The following is a 19,919-nucleotide window of genomic DNA, read 5'->3' as shown; positions in this document are numbered from 1 at the left end:
AAGCTTAGCAGGTCTCTTGTTGAAAACGCTCAATACACCACTTTGAGCTTTCTGCTCATTGCCTCAACCGATGAGAATTTATTCAATAAATTTCCGCTTGTACATCCGAAAATGGATGTTGACTGAGTTCACAACAATGAAAGAGAAAAAACATGCTCATTCCTGGCTCTTCTCCGGGTCTGCTCTGTTGCCTAACATTCTTCTGCCTCCCGTTTCGTTCTACTTGCTACTACCTGTTCAGTGGCCACCCCAAGAACCATCATTGTGTCCGGCGCGCGCAATGTTGCGGTATGAGAACCCATCAAAGAACGGGGTGTTGAGGGCCTCCTTGGCTGTCACCCGGTTCTCGGGGTCCAACACCAGCATAAGCTGAAGCAGCTCAAGCAGGCCACTCTGGGCGTCTTCCGGCGAAATCAATTGAGCCAGGTTGCGCATCCTCCGCACGTGGTCTATACTTTCTTCACTCGATGAACCAGCAGGCCAGTTCAGTCGCCCGCGATGGAAAAAATTGGAGGAGGACGAGTGCTTGGATGCTTGGGCCGCCATTTTTACAGGTAGAGGGCCGATGCAGCGCTCGATGAGGGCGAGATGTTCCATGTTCTCATGAGTCGCAAACAGCAGCTCACCCAAGTACAGCTCGGCGATGATACATCCGGCTGACCAAATGTCGGATGGGTAACTCCAGCCGAGCCCAAGAATTACCTCCGGCGAACGGTATTGACGCGTATTGATAATGGAGCTCTTAGACTCGTCTTCGTACGTGGCGCCGCCAAAATCAATTAGCTTCACCGCGTTGTTTGCAGGCGGACGGAGAGACAGTCGGCCGCTGTCAGCATCAGAAATCCCGCGCTCGCGCTTTTTCCACTGTCGCCCGTTAGACCACTGCTCACGCCCGGAAGACCCATCCGGGGAACCGTAGGAAGATGTTGAGGATGGCGAAGACGAATCACACGAAAGCCTCTCCTCTTCATCATCCACCAGCAAAATGTTCTCGGGCTTGAGATCTGTGTGGATGAGCCGGATGCTGTGAATAAACTCCAATGACGTCAAAAGCTGCCAGGCGTACGCGCGTATGCAGTGCAGCGGGAACGGCTTGTAGTCGTGGTTCTTCAGATAGTCGTACAGCGAGCAGCCGAGGCGCTCGAAGACCATGCACACGTGGCCCTTATACTCAAACCACTTGAACATGCGCACGCAGAGCGACTCGTTGTTCTTGTCTTTGTCGTTCACGTCCTGCAGAATGGCCGCCTCGATCTTGGCCGACTCGGTGTACTTGTCCACCTTGCGGACGACCTTGATGGCCACCACGATGTTGCGCTGCCTGTCCAGACACTCGAGCACGCGGCCGAACGTGCCCAGGCCCGCCTCTCGGAGGATCTTGTAACGGCCTGCGATGTACTCGCCCGGCGTGCCTGCGTAGCTGCCCACGGTGTCGTCGTGCGCCGCGCTGTCCTCGCTGCCATCCTTCTGCGCGGGCGGCGGGGGCGGCAGCGGCTCCCGGTCGTGGTACGAGTCGCGTCGGCGCGAGTGGCGCTGCTTGTTCTTGCCGCGCGGCGAGCGGCGCCGCCCGTTGTAGTCGCTCTCGGGGCTGTTCCGGCGGCCGCGCGTCTGGCTGTCGGTTCTCGACGACCGCGCCTTCCTCCCGCTGTATCTGCAGGCCGCACACAGCCGACAAGGAGTCAAAAACCTGCTCAAAAAGTACCCGGAAGCAAGCACGCTGACGCTCACCGTCGGTGGTGGCGGTGGCTGCCGCCCGAGCCGGTGCGCGAGCGTGTGCCCGAGTGTCTGCGCTTGCGAGACCCGGATCTGGACCTGGACCTGGACCTGGGCGCTCGCGAGTCTGAGGGGGGGCAGATACAGTAAAACCGCTACAAGTTAGCACAAATCGCGACCGAAAACGGTAAAAAGAGACCGCAGCTACAACGCACCTGCAGTTCTCCGCCGCGAGCGACTGCCCGCGTGGTGCGAGCGGCTGCGGCTGCGACTGCGCTTGCCGTTCTTCTTCTTGTCGTCGTCCTTGGTGGCGCGTCGGCGGCGCCGGTGGCCCGAGCTGGGCGCCGGGGGCGGCCGCGTGGTGCCGCGCCGACGAGGCTGGTGGCGCAGGCGCGAGGACACGGGGCTGAAGCTGCGGCTGCGGCTGCGCCGGCGCCGGCCGTCCGAGTCGCCCGCGCGCCGCCGCTCCATGGTCACAGCACTGGTGGTCGGGCAGGCGGACTACAAGCCGTTCCCGCTTGTAGCCGAGAAGCTCGAAAATAGGGGGAGCGCATGCGCAGGTACAGTGTACCGCTGGGTAGTTGTGTGGCCCACACCAACTTGTGTACCGCCACTTCACAGGGCCACTTCTACAACGCAACCAAACAGCGACAACCGCCGCCGCAAGATGACGACGCTCGTCGTGGGGAAGAACCTGCCCGGCAGCCGCAACGACGAGTTCTTCGGCTGGGAGGAGGCCGCGGGCGGCCGCGGCGCCGACACCGGCGGCGCCTTCGAGGTGGAGCAGCTGATCCAGCGCCAAATCCGCGCGGACCCCACGGCGCTGGCGCAGATCTACGACGTGCCCGACGACCAGGACACGTACCTGTGGCAGTACGAGCACCTGCGCCAGGTGATGAAGGAGCTGAACGTGCTGGTGGCGCGACTGGACGGCAGCTGCACGCGCGAGTCGTGCCCCGTGATGAAGGCCACGGACGACTGGGTGTTCCTGTGCGCGGCCCACAAGGCGCCCAAGGAGTGCTGCGCCTTCGAGTACATCGTGCACACGATGGACAACGTCAACACGCTGCTCACCAGCAGCCGCGTGTTCCCGTCGCGCGTGAGCATCAGCTCCAACGCCACGCAGTACTTCCAGTCGGTCTCGCGCCGCCTCTACCGCATCTTCTCGCACACGTACTTCCACCACCCGGAGGTGTTCAAGGAGTTCGAGGACAACTCGTATTTATGCCATCGCTTCGTCTACTTCGCGCTGCACTTCTGCCTCATCCCCAAGACGCTGCTGATCATCCCCGACATCGGCTGAAGGAGCAAGTCGTGCAACTCGCGCTGCAAGAGCCGGAGGCTGTGGAGGGATAACGTGGTTGATCAGTGATTAAGCTTAATTTGTGCGTGTTGTAGTCTGAAGTCGACGAGAAGAGCTTCTCTCTCTCTCTCTGCTCCACTACCAGCTAAAGCAGCCACCTTGAAGTGTACAACGTGCTCGCCCCCCGTTTCTCTAGTAGTACAGCACATCATTCATCGCCGCAGTCAAACCGAAGGTCTGTCTCGCATTTGAATTACAGTAGCTAAGCCTCACCGCTCTCACGACCGTCGCAGGTTGTTCAGCCGCGCTTCGAGGTCGCTGATGGCCGAATCCGTCGAGTCGCCTCCCCCAGCTGCCACGGGGGCAGCAGGCGGCAGCACCGCCGCGGGGGCCGCTTGTGCTGCCGCTGCAGCGGGCGCCGCCTGGGCCGTGGGGGCCTCGGGCACCGCGCCCGTCATGTCGATGCCGATCTCGTCCAGCACCTGGCCGACGATCTTGTCCTCCTCCTCCTCGTCCTGGTCGGCGTCCATGACGTCGTCGATGGTGTCTCCCAGCATCTCCTGCGTCATCTCCATCTTCTCGCTCTCCTTGGTGTACTCCATCATGATCTGGTTGAGCCGCGGCAGGTTCATGGTCGAGGCCATGGCCTTCATGGCCGTGGTGGTGCCCTGCAGCGCCGACGTCATGGCCTCCGCCGACTTGGCCGTCTCCAGGCGCAGCGAGACCGCCTGCAGCTGCGAGCGCATGGTGTAGAACTTGGTGATGTGCTGGCGCGTGCGCACCAGGTCCTTGGCCATGATCTTGACGCTGGCGATCTGGCCCTGCTTGGCCATCTTCTTGATCTCGATGATGAGCTTCTTCTCCTGCAGCTGCAGGTTGGTGCGCTCGCGGTCCAGCTGCCGCACGGCGCGGTTGATCTCGCGCTTGTTCTCGCGCAGCTGCTCCTTCAGCGTCTTCTTGGTGCCCAGCGCGTTGCCCATGGTGCCCGGAGCTGCTGCTGCTGCTGCTGCTGCTGCTGCTGCTGGTAGCGGCCGGTCTGCCTGCGTGCCCAGGTCCGATGATGATAATGCCTGCGCACGTAGCACTGCGTAAAACGTACTTTATCGGGAAGTGTTAGACATCGAGGCTTTTGGCTGGATTTTCTGAAGTGGCTCACATAATATTTACACAAATTTGTGGAAATATGTACACACTTCGCGCAAATTAGTCTTCACAAGAAGTCATACTTTTTCGTGACAGTGTGGACGACTTGAAAATCACTCAAAAAAAGTGCTTTATTGGGGCGTTTCAGAATCGACTTTCTTGTATTTCGAAATCGATTATGCTGTAGTATAGTATTGCTCTCATTTTGTCTTTATTAACAGGAAATAGGTAGTTTAGTTGTTTCTTCCACCGCACTACTGCCCCAAACGGATATAGTACAGTAGTCGGAACTAAAACAGAACAGCATTGCAATACTAAATGGGAAAATCGCCTTCACTTTTTACCTGTTGCAGATATGGTGGACCCCCGTCCGGACAGGACTACGTCGTGGGGGCACCAAGTCGCAGTCGGAGGAAGCGTAGGTGTAGGATGCAGGCGGGGGACTTTGAGGGGACCCCGCCAGGCGATGTTGAACTTATAGACGTTCTTGGCAACGACTTGAACAGAAGAGAGTAGATTTCAAAGTGTGTATTGTGAGGACTGGTTTGCTCTGCCTACTGTTGAGGGTCGCGTGGTTTCGAGATCTCTGCCGCAGTGGTTTCGAGATCTTCGCTTAAGGGTCGTCCGTTGCTTTTTCCCAACTTACCTTCACGGAACGGTTTAGATCCGTGACACGACCTCCGTTGAACCAGACCCCTCCCGTGAGAAGTAGTATTTTACTAGTCGAACTGCCTTTGCGCCGTATCTGTTTCTTGAATGAAGTCGCTCGGAGGATCTGGTAGGTAACTTGTTGGTACGGCGATGGTATTCCCGAATGAGTCCCGGCACTGAAAGCAAATTTGAGGTGGGTTCCCAGGTAATATCGTCAGTGCGACCTACCCACTTGCACTTGTACATCTCTTCGCCCTCTTTGGTGATGTGATGGTCCAGAATGGTCTCGATCAGATGCCCTTCTGTGCCGTCCTTGAGGCGAACTGTAACGGGGTTACACACGCAAGTGACAACAGTCACTTGTGCATGACAACGGTCACAAGTGACAACTGTCACTTGTGCATGACAATTGTCACTTATGGTTTAACAGATAAATATCTGTTAAAGGTTTTAGATACTTCCTCACCTTGGTGTAAGTCACACCAATGGATACATTGAAGTGGGCCACCACAATGAGTGGTCCACACCTACCCAAAGATCCTATTGGTAGAAAGCAGCATCTTTCTACCAATTAGAGACGTGTATATTGGCGGGGCTCTGACAGCCAGCCGCTGGCAACCCCTTTCATAGATGATAAACAGTTTTAGCAGATTTTAGAGGAAGATCAATTCACAAACAATACAGTTCTCATTTTACCTAATCTAAGCCACTTGGAGTCTTATCTGATTTAAATTATATTTGTGTATTCAAATATAATTAACTCAAGTAATTGCTAAGTACTTACGCTTCCTCATACACGTAGCGCAACGTATAAGCTAAAGTAGTGAGTCAGGTTAGGCCCACTACACCTGGTAGCACTTTGTAGTCCGTCCAACGACCGACTGCTTGACGTTCGTACGAGGTGTACGAACGCGGAGCCGAGAACCACATGAGCACGGAGGTGCCCATGGAGAGCTCCAATACACCTGCAACGCATGTTGCACGCGCTGACTGCCCCCACCTGTCTGACCCAGAGTGGGAAGCCCTCCAATGACTGTTGACAGTCATTGGAGAAGCGGCGATAGCTACAATGCTGCGTACGCTATCGCCGACGGAGCAACATGGTGTTGCTCTGGGGTTCATCATGAAGGAGCAGCGTGATGCTGCTTCCTCAGTGACGGCGTCGTCAGGGACGACACCGCGTGCTCAATCATTAAAATTGAGCGTGAGCAATTATGTAGGAAGAGAGGGCGAGCCTCTCCTCTGGTGGCTTGTCGAGCTCGACACAGCCATAGCGGCTCGACGCATCGTCGACCCGCTGTCGAAGGTCGCGTTCGCCATGTCCTGCCTTGGCGGACGCGCGAGGTGTTGGGTGTACGGACGCCGACTCTCAGATCCTACGTGCTTTAGCACGTACGAAGTATTCAAAGAGGAGCTCAAACAAGCGTTTGAGTCCCCGCAAAATGAGTTCCGGTCGAGGGCGGAATTCCTCGACCTGCAGCAGGGTAAGCATGATGTCCATGCTTACGCGCAGCGTGCACGGTACTTGGTCTCGAACTTCGTGACCAACCCGATAGACGAGGCGACTAAAGTCGTCACGTTCATGAAGGGACTTAGAGATGGGCCTGTGAAGACCTATCTCTTCCGAGAGTACCCGAGTACTCTCGATGCTGCGATTACTCTCGCAATGAAAGAAGAGTTTAGTCTGAGGCAGGCTAAACTTCATGCGAACGTGCCGAGGTCGCAACCGCGCCCGGTAGTGAGCACGGGAGGTCCAGAACCAATGGACCTCTCGAATGCAACGGCTGCTGGTCACCAGCAGCACGGAAGTAATGTGCGATGCTTCCGTTGCGGAAGGATCGGTCACTTTGCCAGAGAGTGCACGGCTCCCGTGCACTACAATGGTGGCCGTCGTGGCGATGCCGGGCATCGCCGCGGGCCAACAAAAAACGTGAACATCCAGTAGGCGCGGGGCGCCCTACTGATAATGCAGTCACGCGTGCCGACATTGGGCACGCGACACTGAGGACTGCAGCCCCCAGTGAGACCAGATCTCGCTGCAAGAAGCAAGATGACAGGCCGAACCTGGTCATCTTGAAGGTAACGTCGAAGAGAGCGAGCGACTCTCTTCGCGCTCTGGTAGATTCAGGCGCGTCGAACAACTTTGTTCGACTACGGGGTTTACCGAGTCTTGACTTCGAGGAGGTAAAGGTACCTCGAAGTCTTCTGGAAGTTCGATTGGCAACAGGTGCCATCGTGAAGACCGAGAAGCGCGTCGTGAACGTGCGCTTCTCGTACAAACAACGGGTGTTTGTCGAACACTTTATCGTCCTGGACCTGGACAATAACTTCGACGTTATGGGCATGCCGTGGCTTGCACGGCATGATCCGGTAATTGACTGGAAGAAGCGCACGCTCGTGCGCTTCGGTCGCGACTGTGGAACAGCGAGCGATGGCCCTGTTACCGCAGGGCACGCACCAGCAGGTGCGCGCGACTCGCCAGTCGAGACAGCGCTTAATGGCGCTGTCCCGGAGTGCCCAAGAAGTGCGCGAGAGCGTGCACAAGTGAGACCAACGTCGGCAGCATTGCCGACGTCGGAAGAAAACGATGTGCTGGTTCCGGGAACCAACACCCACGTTCAAGCGTGTAAGGGGACAGTCCCTGACCCGAAGAGGTCAGGTCGACAACGACGCGTCGGCTCCGGGAGCCGACGCACCCTCGGTCATGAGGGGCTCCGCCAATGAATGGCGTCGAGGTGACGAAGGCGTGTCAACTCCGGGAGTTGATGTTAAAGGGTGATGCGTGCGCGTGGCTTCACACTTGGCGCGCCATTGTGTGTGCGTGCGTGTGCGTGTGCGTGTGCGTGCGTGTGCGTGCGTGCGTGTGTGCGTGTGCGTGCGTGTGCGTGCGTGTGTGTGTGCGCGTGTGCGAGGCTTTGTGGCGGCGTCCAATGCTCAAGATGAGACGCGCAGGCTGCGTGTGCATGAGGACGAGCGCGTGGGAGCGCGTGTGGATGTTCAAGCTGCGTGGATGCGCGGGTGGGTGCATAGTATTTGCATATGTAGGAGTAGGGTGTCCATGACTTTGCACAAGTCTGTATTGCTTAGTGGGTTAGTACCGGGTCTTTGACTCCGAAGGTCGTGGGTTCGATTCCCACAGATGTTTGCTTTTCTTTTGCCAACAAGAGAGCATAGTAGGCAGGCTAGAAGCTAAAACTCACTCAATCAATCTTACTTTTGGTTTTGCAATCTCGGCCCGAAGCCGTCTTTAAGTGTTTCAAGCTTTACAGCTCGTAGTCCAACTTCCTTTTGGTTATGAGCCCAAGTATCGACACCAAGTTCAAAGTCGAGCCTTTCGACGGCTCGAACTACTCGCTGTGGAGCTACAAGATGAAGATGTACCTGATGTCCAAGGGATTGTGGGATGCGGTCAGCGGAGAAGCCGAGGTGGCCTCGGCGAAGGAGCAGCAAGCGCACGCGGCGATTGTGCTCAACCTCAACGACTCGCAGTTGATGCACGTGGTGACGTCCAAGACTGCGAAGGAAGCGTGGGACACATTGAAAACGTTCCACAAGACTCAAGACATGGCGAACCGACTGTGGCTCAAAGAGAAGTTCTCGGCGTTCAAGTTTACAGCATCCTCCGTCAGCAATCACGTAACGGAGTTAGAGAAGCTCGTGATGGATATGAAGAACGCGGGGTGTGAACCGAGCGAAGAAGACGTCTGTGCGACGATGTTGCGGAGTCTACCATCGAGCTACGAGAGCCTGGTTCAAGCATTTCGCATGTCAGTGAGCGATTTCAAGCTTGCAGACCTCGTGAGCAAGCTGATTGCGGAAGAAGTGCGTCAAAAGGACTCGACGCGCGTCGAAGAGGCGACCGCGCTTCTTGCCGGTAAGGGCAATGGAAAGCAGCAACAGAAGAAGAAGAACACACGCGGGGGACGCAAGAAGGGATTCTCCGGAGCGTGTTTCAACTGTGGCAAGATGGGCCATTACGCGAGGGATTGCCGTTCTAGGGCAAGTCCCGATGATAGTATCCAAGACCAGTCAAACGTTGCGTTTAACGCGACCGACGCTTTGCGAGCGAGAGCTGGGTGATGGATAGTGGTGCTTCGGCACACATGTGCAAGACACGCGACGCCTTTCACGAGTACTCGGCTATAAAGACTGCGCGCAGCATATTGAGCGCAAAGAACAGTGCGAACTTGAAGATTCTCGGCTTTGGAACAGTTGTTTTGCGTGTCTGGACTGGAAGTTCGTGGATAAACGCGCGGCTGGAAAACACGTTGCATGTTGAAGACTTAAACAAGAACCTGTTCTCTCTGACGGCTGCAACAGCACGCGGTATGACCGTGACTATGGACAGCGAGCGGTGCGTTGTGAAACGCGGCAGCCAAGTTGTGGCGACGGGTAGGAAGCAAGGCAAGCTGATGTACCTCAACACTGATGGTGGTGAGGAGTGTCATGTGGCTGAAAACGACGTTGGTCTGTGGCATCGGCGACTCGGTCACGTGTCTTTCAGCACGTTGAACTCCATGGTTAAGGACGGAAAACTCAGTGGTGCGCAAGTTGCACCTGGAACCGTGTGTGGTGTATGCGCGACTGCGAAACAAGCACGCAAGCCATTCAGTTCAACCGAGAAGGAGCTCGAAGCCAGGGAGAGTGCACGCAATGACACCACCGTGTGCTCTGATGTGTTGGGGCCTGTCACCCCGCATCCAAGTCGGGCTACAAGTATATTGTGAGCTTTATTTTGATGAAAAGCCGTTTTGTGACGATCTATCCACTGCGCAAGAAGAGCGAAGTGTGTGAGGCGTTCAAGAAATTTCTCAAAGAGGCAGAAACAAGCGCGGGCATCAAGGTTAAGGTGTTACGCAGTGATAATGGTGGTGAGTATTGCAACGCAGCAATGGAGACTCTTTGCGACGACAAGATGGTCAAGCAGGAGTTTACGGTACCATACAACCCGCAGCAAAACGGTATGGCAGAGCGAATGAACCGTACTCTGGTCGAAATGACACGCTGCATGCTGAAAGAGAGCGGGATTGACAAGTCATACTGGTGTGAGGCTATGATGACTGCAGCAGACATTCGGAACGTGTTGCCTAACACTTCAAACCCACACTCAAGTCCGTTCCAACTGGTTTACAAAGGGAGCCACGTCTGGAGCACATGCGCGTTTTGGGACCGAGTGCTATGCCCATGTGACCAAGCAAAAACGCAAAAAGCTGGATGACTCGGGTATCAAGTGCGTTTTCCTCGGCTACGCCAAACAGCACAAAGCATATCGACTGCTGGATCCAACTAACGGATCAATCGTGATTTCAAGGAGTGTGACGTTTGCTGAAGCCCCACTCGCTACGGCGCGTAAGGAGGGCAGCCAGGAGGTGATCGATATCATCGGCAACGACGAAGAAGAGGAGCGCACGGAAGAACCCAGCGTTGAGGAAGGTTTCCGCACACCCCAACTCACCCACGCCGGGAACCTGATAATCACAGCGGGCCGACTGACTCTGTGCCGACGCGTGGCTCTAGCACTCCGGGGAGAGATGGCGAGGAGGAGTGGATGGTGCGTCCGGCACGCAAAAGGCGTGGAGTTGTGCGCTACCAGGACGAGTACCCCGGGACTCGACGTGGTGAGTTCAACTTGGACGATTTTGAGGGTGAGCTCGATTCCCTCTACTGTCTACTTACTGAAGACGACGACAGCGAGCGTGCTGTTTCATACGACGAAGTTATGCGCAGCAAGTACAAGGACGAGTGGCTGCGTGCCATGGAAAGCGAGATGAAGTCGCTTGAGGATCACCGCACCTGGACTTTGGTGGATATGCCATCAGACAAAAAGGCAATCGGGTGCAAGTGGGTTTTCCGCATCAAGCGAGACCCGAGCGGGAAAATTATCAAGTTCAAGGCTCGTTTGGTGGCAAAGGGCTTCACACAACGCCCAGGAGTTGACTACACGGAGACGTTCGCTCCTGTAGCACGCAAGGAGTCCATCAACATGGTTGTGGCAATTGCTGCAGAGGAAGACATGGAGGCTGAAAACGTGGATGTTGACACCGCGTTTCTATACGGTGACGTGGACGAGGAACTCTATATGGACCAGCCAGATGGTTTCGAGGACCAAAGCAACCCGACTAAGAAGTGTTTGCTGATGCAAGCACTTTACGGCACGAAGCAAGCGGCGCGTCAATGGAACAGCAAGCTGAATAAGCGCGGAAAGCCAAGGCTTTTGTCGATCGGCGGCGGATCCGTGTGTGTACGTTCGGCGTTCTGGCTCAAAGTTCAGCATTATTGTCGTCTATGTGGACGACCTCATGATCTTCAGCAAGACGAAAGCAGATATTACTGGGATCAAGGAGGCGCTGAAGCGTGAGTTCAGCATTAAGGAGCTCGGTGAGCTAAAGTACTGTCTCGGCATCGAGATCCACCGCGACCGTGAGAGCAAGGTCATTATCATGAACCAACGAGCGTATATTCAGCGACTCGCAGAAAAGTTCGGTGTAGAAAACTGCAAGGCAGTGCACACACCAGCGGATAGCAACTCGAAACTGGTGAAACCCTCGGAGGACGAAGTTTTCGCGCCTAAGTACCCGTACCGCGAGTTGGTGGGGGCTTTAATGTACCTCGCAACTTGCACCCGTTCGGACATTGCTCAAGCTGTGGGTGAAGTGGCCAAGTTTTGCGAGTACTACAACAAGTCTCATTGGGTGGCCGCAAAAAGGATTTTAAAGTATTTGAAGACGACTCAAGACTTGGGGCTTGTGTTCAACGGCCGGACCAAGGGAGAGTTGTTCGGCTACGCGGATGCGAACTGGGCAGGCGATCTGGACACTCGGCGCTCGACTACAGGCTACGTGTTTTCCTGAATGGGAGTGCGATTTCGTGGAAGTCGAAGCGGCAACCGACAGTGGCAACATCGAGCACGGAGGCAGAGTATATGGCCTTATACAATGCCACCCAAGAGGCAGTATGGCTGCGTCAGCTACTAAAGGACGTGGGGGCTGAGTGTGTGGGTGCTACTACAATATTCCAGGACAACCAAGGATGCATTGCGCTGGCCAAGAACCCAGCTTACCACTCACGTACGAAGCACATCCACCTGAAGTATCACTTCTTGCGCGAGAAGGTGGAAGACAAGATCATCGTGCTTGAGTACAAGCCGACAGACGAGATGGTCGCGGACGGGTTTACCAAGGCGCTGGCACGACCCAAGCACCGCCAGTTTATCGTTGGACTCGGCATGGACGACTAAGACGCCAGGCACAGCGCATCAAGGGAGAGTGTTAAAGGGTGATGCGTGCGCGTGGCTTCACACTTGGCGCGCCATTGTGTGTGCGTGCGTGTGCGTGTGCGTGTGCGTGTGCGTGCGTGTGCGTGTGCGTGCGTGTGCGTGCGTGTGTGTGTGCGCGTGTGCGAGGCTTTGTGGCGGCGTCCAATGCTCAAGATGAGACGCGCAGGCTGCGTGTGCATGAGGACGAGCGCGTGGGAGCGCGTCTGGATGTTCAAGCTGCGTGGATGCGCGGGTGGGTGCATAGTATTTGCATATGTAGGAGTAGGGTGTCCATGACTTTGCACAAGTCTGTATTGCTTAGTGGGTTAGTACCGGGTCTTTGACTCGAAGGTCGTGGGTTCGATTCCCACAGATGTTTGCTTTTCTTTTTGCCAACAAGAGAGCATAGTAGGCAGGCTAGAAGCTAAAACTCACTCAATCAATCTTACTTTTGGTTTTGCAATCTCGGCCCGAAGCCGTCTTTAAGTGTTTCAAGCTTTACAGCTCGTAGTCCAACTTCCTTTTGGTTATGAGCCCAAGTATCGACACCAAGTTCAAAGTCGAGCCTTTCGACGGCTCGAACTACTCGCTGTGGAGCTACAAGATGAAGATGTACCTGATGTCCAAGGGATTGTGGGATGCGGTCAGCGGAGAAGCCGAGGTGGCCTCGGCGAAGGAGCAGCAAGCGCACGCGGCGATTGTGCTCAACCTCAACGACTCGCAGTTGATGCACGTGGTGACGTCCAAGACTGCGAAGGAAGCGTGGGACACATTGAAAACGTTCCACAAGACTCAAGACATGGCGAACCGACTGTGGCTCAAAGAGAAGTTCTCGGCGTTCAAGTTTACAGCATCCTCCGTCAGCAATCACGTAACGGAGTTAGAGAAGCTCGTGATGGATATGAAGAACGCGGGGTGTGAACCGAGCGAAGAAGACGTCTGTGCGACGATGTTGCGGAGTCTACCATCGAGCTACGAGAGCCTGGTTCAAGCATTTCGCATGTCAGTGAGCGATTTCAAGCTTGCAGACCTCGTGAGCAAGCTGATTGCGGAAGAAGTGCGTCAAAAGGACTCGACGCGCGTCGAAGAGGCGACCGCGCTTCTTGCCGGTAAGGGCAATGGAAAGCAGCAACAGAAGAAGAACACACGCGGGGGGACGCAAGAAGGGATTCTCCGGAGCGTGTTTCAACTGTGGCAAGATGGGCCATTACGCGAGGGATTGCCGTTCTAAGGCAAGTCCCGATGATAGTATCCAAGACCAGTCAAACGTTGCGTTTAACGCGACCGACGCTTTGCGAGCGAGAGCTGGGTGATGGATAGTGGTGCTTCGGCACACATGTGCAAGACACGCGACGCCTTTCACGAGTACTCGGCTATAAAGACTGCGCGCAGCATATTGAGCGCAAAGAACAGTGCGAACTTGAAGATTCTCGGCTTTGGAACAGTTGTTTTGCGTGTCTGGACTGGAAGTTCGTGGATAAACGCGCGGCTGGAAAACACGTTGCATGTTGAAGACTTAAACAAGAACCTGTTCTCTCTGACGGCTGCAACAGCACGCGGTATGACCGTGACTATGGACAGCGAGCGGTGCGTTGTGAAACGCGGCAGCCAAGTTGTGGCGACGGGTAGGAAGCAAGGCAAGCTGATGTACCTCAACACTGATGGTGGTGAGGAGTGTCATGTGGCTGAAAACGACGTTGGTCTGTGGCATCGGCGACTCGGTCACGTGTCTTTCAGCACGTTGAACTCCATGGTTAAGGACGGAAAACTCAGTGGTGCGCAAGTTGCACCTGGAACCGTGTGTGGTGTATGCGCGACTGCGAAACAAGCACGCAAAGCCATTCAGTTCAACCGAGAAGGAGCTCGAAGCCAGGGAGAGTGCACGCAATGACACCACCGTGTGCTCTGATGTGTTGGGGCCTGTCACCCCCGCATCCAAGTCGGGCTACAAGTATATTGTGAGCTTTATTTTGATGAAAAGCCGTTTTGTGACGATCTATCCACTGCGCAAGAAGAGCGAAGTGTGTGAGGCGTTCAAGAAATTTCTCAAAGAGGCAGAAACAAGCGCGGGCATCAAGGTTAAGGTGTTACGCAGTGATAATGGTGGTGAGTATTGCAACGCAGCAATGGAGACTCTTTGCGACGACAAGATGGTCAAGCAGGAGTTTACGGTACCATACAACCCGCAGCAAAACGGTATGGCAGAGCGAATGAACCGTACTCTGGTCGAAATGACACGCTGCATGCTGAAAGAGAGCGGGATTGACAAGTCGTACTGGTGTGAGGCTATGATGACTGCAGCAGACATTCGGAACGTGTTGCCTAACACTTCAAACCCACACTCAAGTCCGTTCCAACTGGTTTTACAAAAGGGAGCCACGTCTGGAGCACATGCGCGTTTTGGGACCGAGTGCTATGCCCATGTGACCAAGCAAAAACGCAAAAAGCTGGATGACTCGGGTATCAAGTGCGTTTTCCTCGGCTACGCCAAACAGCACAAAGCATATCGACTGCTGGATCCAACTAACGGATCAATCGTGATTTCAAGGAGTGTGACGTTTGCTGAAGCCCCACTCGCTACGGCGCGTAAGGAGGGCAGCCAGGAGGTGATCGATATCATCGGCAACGACGAAGAAGAGGAGCGCACGGAAGAACCCAGCGTTGAGGAAGGTTTCCGCACACCCCAACTCACCCACGCCGGGAACCTGATAATCACAGCGGGCCGACTGACTCTGTGCCGACGCGTGGCTCTAGCACTCCGGGGAGAGATGGCGAGGAGGAGTGGATGGTGCGTCCGGCACGCAAAAGGCGTGGAGTTGTGCGCTACCAGGACGAGTACCCCGGGACTCGACGTGGTGAGTTCAACTTGGACGATTTTGAGGGTGAGTTCGATTCCCTCTACTGTCTACTTACTGAAGACGACGACGGCGAGCGTGCTGTTTCATACGACGAAGTTATGCGCAGCAAGTACAAGGACGAGTGGCTGCGTGCCATGGAAAGCGAGATGAAGTCGCTTGAGGATCACCGCACCTGGACTTTGGTGGATATGCCATCAGACAAAAGGCAATCGGGTGCAAGTGGGTTTTCCGCATCAAGCGAGACCCGAGCGGGAAAATTATCAAGTTCAAGGCTCGTTTGGTGGCAAAGGGCTTCACACAACGCCCAGGAGTTGACTACACGGAGACGTTCGCTCCTGTAGCACGCAAGGAGTCCATCAACATGGTTGTGGCAATTGCTGCAGAGGAAGACATGGAGGCTGAAAACGTGGATGTTGACACCGCGTTTCTATACGGTGACGTGGACGAGGAACTCTATATGGACCAGCCAGATGGTTTCGAGGACCAAAGCAACCCGACTAAGAAGTGTTTGCTGATGCAAGCACTTTACGGCACGAAGCAAGCGGCGCGTCAATGGAACAGCAAGCTGAATAAGCACTTGGAAAGCCAAGGCTTTTGTCGATCGGCGGCGGATCCGTGTGTGTACGTTCGGCGTTCTGGCTCAAAGTTCAGCATTATTGTCGTCTATGTGGACGACCTCATGATCTTCAGCAAGACGAAAGCAGATATTACTGGGATCAAGGAGGCGCTGAAGCGTGAGTTCAGCATTAAGGAGCTCGGTGAGCTAAAGTACTGTCTCGGCATCGAGATCCACCGCGACCGTGAGAGCAAGGTCATTATCATGAACCAACGAGCGTATATTCAGCGACTCGCAGAAAAGTTCGGTGTAGAAAACTGCAAGGCAGTGCACACACCAGCGGATAGCAACTCGAAACTGGTGAAACCCTCGGAGGACGAAGTTTTCGCGCCTAAGTACCCGTACCGCGAGTTGGTGGGGGCTTTAATGTACCTCGCAACTTGCACCCGTCCGGACATTGCTCAAGCTGTGGGTGAAGTGGCCAAGTTTTGCGAGTACTACAACAAGTCTCATTGGGTGGCCGCAAAAAGGATTTTAAAGTATTTGAAGACGACTCAAGACTTGGGGCTTGTGTTCAACGGCCGGACCAAGGGAGAGTTGTTCGGCTACGCGGATGCGAACTGGGCAGGCGATCTGGACACTCGGCGCTCGACTACAGGCTACGTGTTTTCCTGAATGGGAGTGCGATTTCGTGGAAGTCGAAGCGGCAACCGACAGTGGCAACATCGAGCACGGAGGCAGAGTATATGGCCTTATACAATGCCACCCAAGAGGCAGTATGGCTGCGTCAGCTACTAAAGGACGTGGGGGCTGAGTGTGTGGGTGCTACTACAATATTCCAGGACAACCAAGGATGCATTGCGCTGGCCAAGAACCCAGCTTACCACTCACGTACGAAGCACATCCACCTGAAGTATCACTTCTTGCGCGAGAAGGTGGAAGACAAGATCATCGTGCTTGAGTACAAGCCGACAGACGAGATGGTCGCGGACGGGTTTACCAAGGCGCTGGCACGACCCAAGCACCGCCAGTTTATCGTTGGACTCGGCATGGACGACTAAGACGCCAGGCACAGCGCATCAAGGGAGAGTGTTAAAGGGTGATGCGTGCGCGTGGCTTCACACTTGGCGCGCCATTGTGTGTGCGTGCGTGTGCGTGTGCGTGCGTGTGCGTGTGTGTGCGTGCGTGTGCGTGCGTGTGCGTGCGTGTGTGTGTGCGCGTGTGCGAGGCTTTGTGGCGGCGTCCAATGCTCAAGATGAGACGCGCAGGCTGCGTGTGCATGAGGACGAGCGCGTGGGAGCGCGTCTGGATGTTCAAGCTGCGTGGATGCGCGGGTGGGTGCATAGTATTTGCATATGTAGGAGTAGGGTGTCCATGACTTTGCACAAGTCTGTATTGCTTAGTGGGTTAGTACCGGGTCTTTGACTCGAAGGTCGTGGGTTCGATTCCCACAGATGTTTGCTTTTCTTTTTGCCAACAAGAGAGCATAGTAGGCAGGCTAGAAGCTAAAACTCACTCAATCAATCTTACTTTTGGTTTTGCAATCTCGGCCCGAAGCCGTCTTTAAGTGTTTCAAGCTTTACAGCTCGTAGTCCAACTTCCTTTTGGTTATGAGCCCAAGTACCGACACCAAGTTCAAAGTCGAGCCTTTCGACGGCTCGAACTACTCGCTGTGGAGCTACAAGATGAAGATGTACCTGATGTCCAAGGGATTGTGGGATGCGGTCAGCGGAGAAGCCGAGGTGGCCTCGGCGAAGGAGCAGCAAGCGCACGCGGCGATTGTGCTCAACCTCAACGACTCGCAGTTGATGCACGTGGTGACGTCCAAGACTGCGAAGGAAGCGTGGGACACATTGAAAACGTTCCACAAGACTCAAGACATGGCGAACCGACTGTGGCTCAAAGAGAAGTTCTCGGCGTTCAAGTTTACAGCATCCTCCGTCAGCAATCACGTAACGGAGTTAGAGAAGCTCGTGATGGATATGAAGAACGCGGGGTGTGAACCAAGCGAAGAAGACGTCTGTGCGACGATGTTGCGGAGTCTACCATCGAGCTACGAGAGCCTGGTTCAAGCATTTCGCATGTCAGTGAGCGATTTCAAGCTTGCAGACCTCGTGAGCAAGCTGATTGCGGAAGAAGTGCGTCAAAAGGACTCGACGCGCGTCGAAGAGGCGACCGCGCTTCTTGCCGGTAAGGGCAATGGAAAGCAGCAACAGAAGAAGAACACACGCGGGGGACGCAAGAAGGGATTCTCCGGAGCGTGTTTCAACTGTGGCAAGATGGGCCATTACGCGAGGGATTGCCGTTCTAGGGCAAGTCCCGATGATAGTATCCAAGACCAGTCAAACGTTGCGTTTAACGCGACCGACGCTTTGCGAGCGAGAGCTGGGTGATGGATAGTGGTGCTTCGGCACACATGTGCAAGACACGCGACGCCTTTCACGAGTACTCGGCTATAAAGACTGCGCGCAGCATATCGAGCGCAAAGAACAGTGCGAACTTGAAGATTCTCGGCTTTGGAACAGTTGTTTTGCGTGTCTGGACTGGAAGTTCGTGGATAAACGCGCGGCTGGAAAACACGTTGCATGTTGAAGACTTAAACAAGAACCTGTTCTCTCTGACGGCTGCAACGGCACGCGGTATGACCGTGACTATGGACAGCGAGCGGTGCGTTGTGAAACGCGGCAGCCAAGTTGTGGCGACGGGTAGGAAGCAAGGCAAGCTGATGTACCTCAACACTGATGGTGGTGAGGAGTGTCATGTGGCTGAAAACGACGTTGGTCTATGGCATCGGCGACTCGGTCACGTGTCTTTCAGCACGTTGAACTCCATGGTTAAGGACGGAAAACTCAGTGGTGCGCAAGTTGCACCTGGAACCGTGTGTGGTGTATGCGCGACTGCGAAACAAGCACGCAAGCCATTCAGTTCAACCGAGAAGGAGCTCGAAGCCAGGGAGAGTGCACGCAATGACACCACCGTGTGCTCTGATGTGTTGGGGCCTGTCACCCCGCATCCAAGTCGGGCTACAAGTATATTGTGAGCTTTATTTTGATGAAAAGCCGTTTTGTGACGATCTATCCACTGCGCAAGAAGAGCGAAGTGTGTGAGGCGTTCAAGAAATTTCTCAAAGAGGCAGAAACAAGCGCGGGCATCAAGGTTAAGGTGTTACGCAGTGATAATGGTGGTGAGTATTGCAACGCAGCAATGGAGACTCTTTGCGACGACAAGATGGTCAAGCAGGAGTTTACGGTACCATACAACCCGCAGCAAAACGGTATGGCAGAGCGAATGAACCGTACTCTGGTCGAAATGACACGCTGCATGCTGAAAGAGAGCGGGATTGACAAGTCGTACTGGTGTGAGGCTATGATGACTGCAGCAGACATTCGGAACGTGTTGCCTAACACTTCAAACCCACACTCAAGTCCGTTCCAACTGGTTTACAAAAGGGAGCCACGTCTGGAGCACATGCGCGTTTTTGGGACCGAGTGCTATGCCCATGTGACCAAGCAAAAACGCAAAAAGCTGGATGACTCGGGTATCAAGTGCGTTTTCCTCGGCTACGCCAAACAGCACAAAGCATATCGACTGCTGGATCCAACTAACGGATCAATCGTGATTTCAAGGAGTGTGACGTTTGCTGAAGCCCCACTCGCTACGGCGCGTAAGGAGGGCAGCCAGGAGGTGATCGATATCATCGGCAACGACGAAGAAGAGGAGCGCACGGAAGAACCCAGCGTTGAGGAAGGTTTCCGCACACCCCAACTCACCCACGCCGGGAACCTGATAATCACAGCGGGCCGACTGACTCTGTGCCGACGCGTGGCTCTAGCACTCCGGGGAGAGATGGCGAGGAGGAGTGGATGGTGCGTCCGGCACGCAAAAGGCGTGGAGTTGTGCGCTACCAGGACGAGTACCCCGGGACTCGACGTGGTGAGTTCAACTTGGACGATTTTGAGGGTGAGTTCGATTCCCTCTACTGTCTACTTACTGAAGACGACGACGGCGAGCGTGCTGTTTCATACGACGAAGTTATGCGCAGCAAGTACAAGGACGAGTGGCTGCGTGCCATGGAAAGCGAGATGAAGTCGCTTGAGGATCACCGCACCTGGACTTTGGTGGATATGCCATCAGACAAAAAGGCAATCGGGTGCAAGTGGGTTTTCCGCATCAAGCGAGACCCGAGCGGGAAAATTATCAAGTTCAAGGCTCGTTTGGTGGCAAAGGGCTTCACACAACGCCCAGGAGTTGACTACACGGAGACGTTCGCTCCTGTAGCACGCAAGGAGTCCATCAACATGGTTGTGGCAATTGCTGCAGAGGAAGACATGGAGGCTGAAAACGTGGATGTTGACACCGCGTTTCTATACGGTGACGTGGACGAGGAACTCTATATGGACCAGCCAGATGGTTTCGAGGACCAAAGCAACCCGACTAAGA

At 54.9% G+C, this 19,919-nt stretch overlaps 3 protein-coding genes across 3 annotated transcripts; 1 reads left to right on the top strand and 2 right to left on the bottom strand.

The window, feature by feature from the left end:
* Positions 1-237: 237 nt before the first annotated feature.
* IUM83_08267 (CMGC/CLK protein kinase) lies at positions 238-2,184 on the bottom strand (the record flags this gene model as incomplete). The annotated part of the gene is made up of 3 exons (XM_067932630.1): positions 238-1,651; positions 1,729-1,840; positions 1,929-2,184. 3 exons carry the CDS (start codon positions 2,182-2,184, stop codon positions 238-240), a joined length of 1,782 nt encoding a protein of 593 aa, XP_067790085.1.
* A 196-nt stretch (positions 2,185-2,380) lies between these two features.
* On the top strand, positions 2,381-3,016 carry IUM83_08266 (MOB kinase activator-like 4; the record flags this gene model as incomplete). The annotated part of the gene is made up of 1 exon (XM_067932629.1): positions 2,381-3,016. One exon carries the CDS (start codon positions 2,381-2,383, stop codon positions 3,014-3,016), a length of 636 nt encoding a protein of 211 aa, XP_067790014.1.
* Positions 3,017-3,154: 138 nt separating this feature from the next.
* On the bottom strand, positions 3,155-3,996 carry IUM83_08265 (Charged multivesicular body protein 2a; the record flags this gene model as incomplete). Its single annotated transcript, XM_067932628.1, has 3 exons — positions 3,155-3,208; positions 3,290-3,334; positions 3,397-3,996. The coding sequence occupies 3 exons, from the start codon at positions 3,994-3,996 to the stop codon at positions 3,155-3,157; spliced, it is 699 nt and encodes a 232-aa protein (XP_067790015.1).
* Between the last annotated feature and the right edge of the window lie 15,923 nt (positions 3,997-19,919).

This window comes from Phytophthora cinnamomi (assembly GCF_018691715.1).
Source record: "Phytophthora cinnamomi strain GKB4 chromosome Unknown Contig49, whole genome shotgun sequence".
Classification (NCBI taxonomy): Eukaryota; Oomycota; class Peronosporomycetes; order Peronosporales; family Peronosporaceae; genus Phytophthora; species Phytophthora cinnamomi.
The sequence above is the reverse complement of the archived record's forward strand: the minus strand, read 5'-3'. Positions and strand labels throughout refer to the sequence as shown.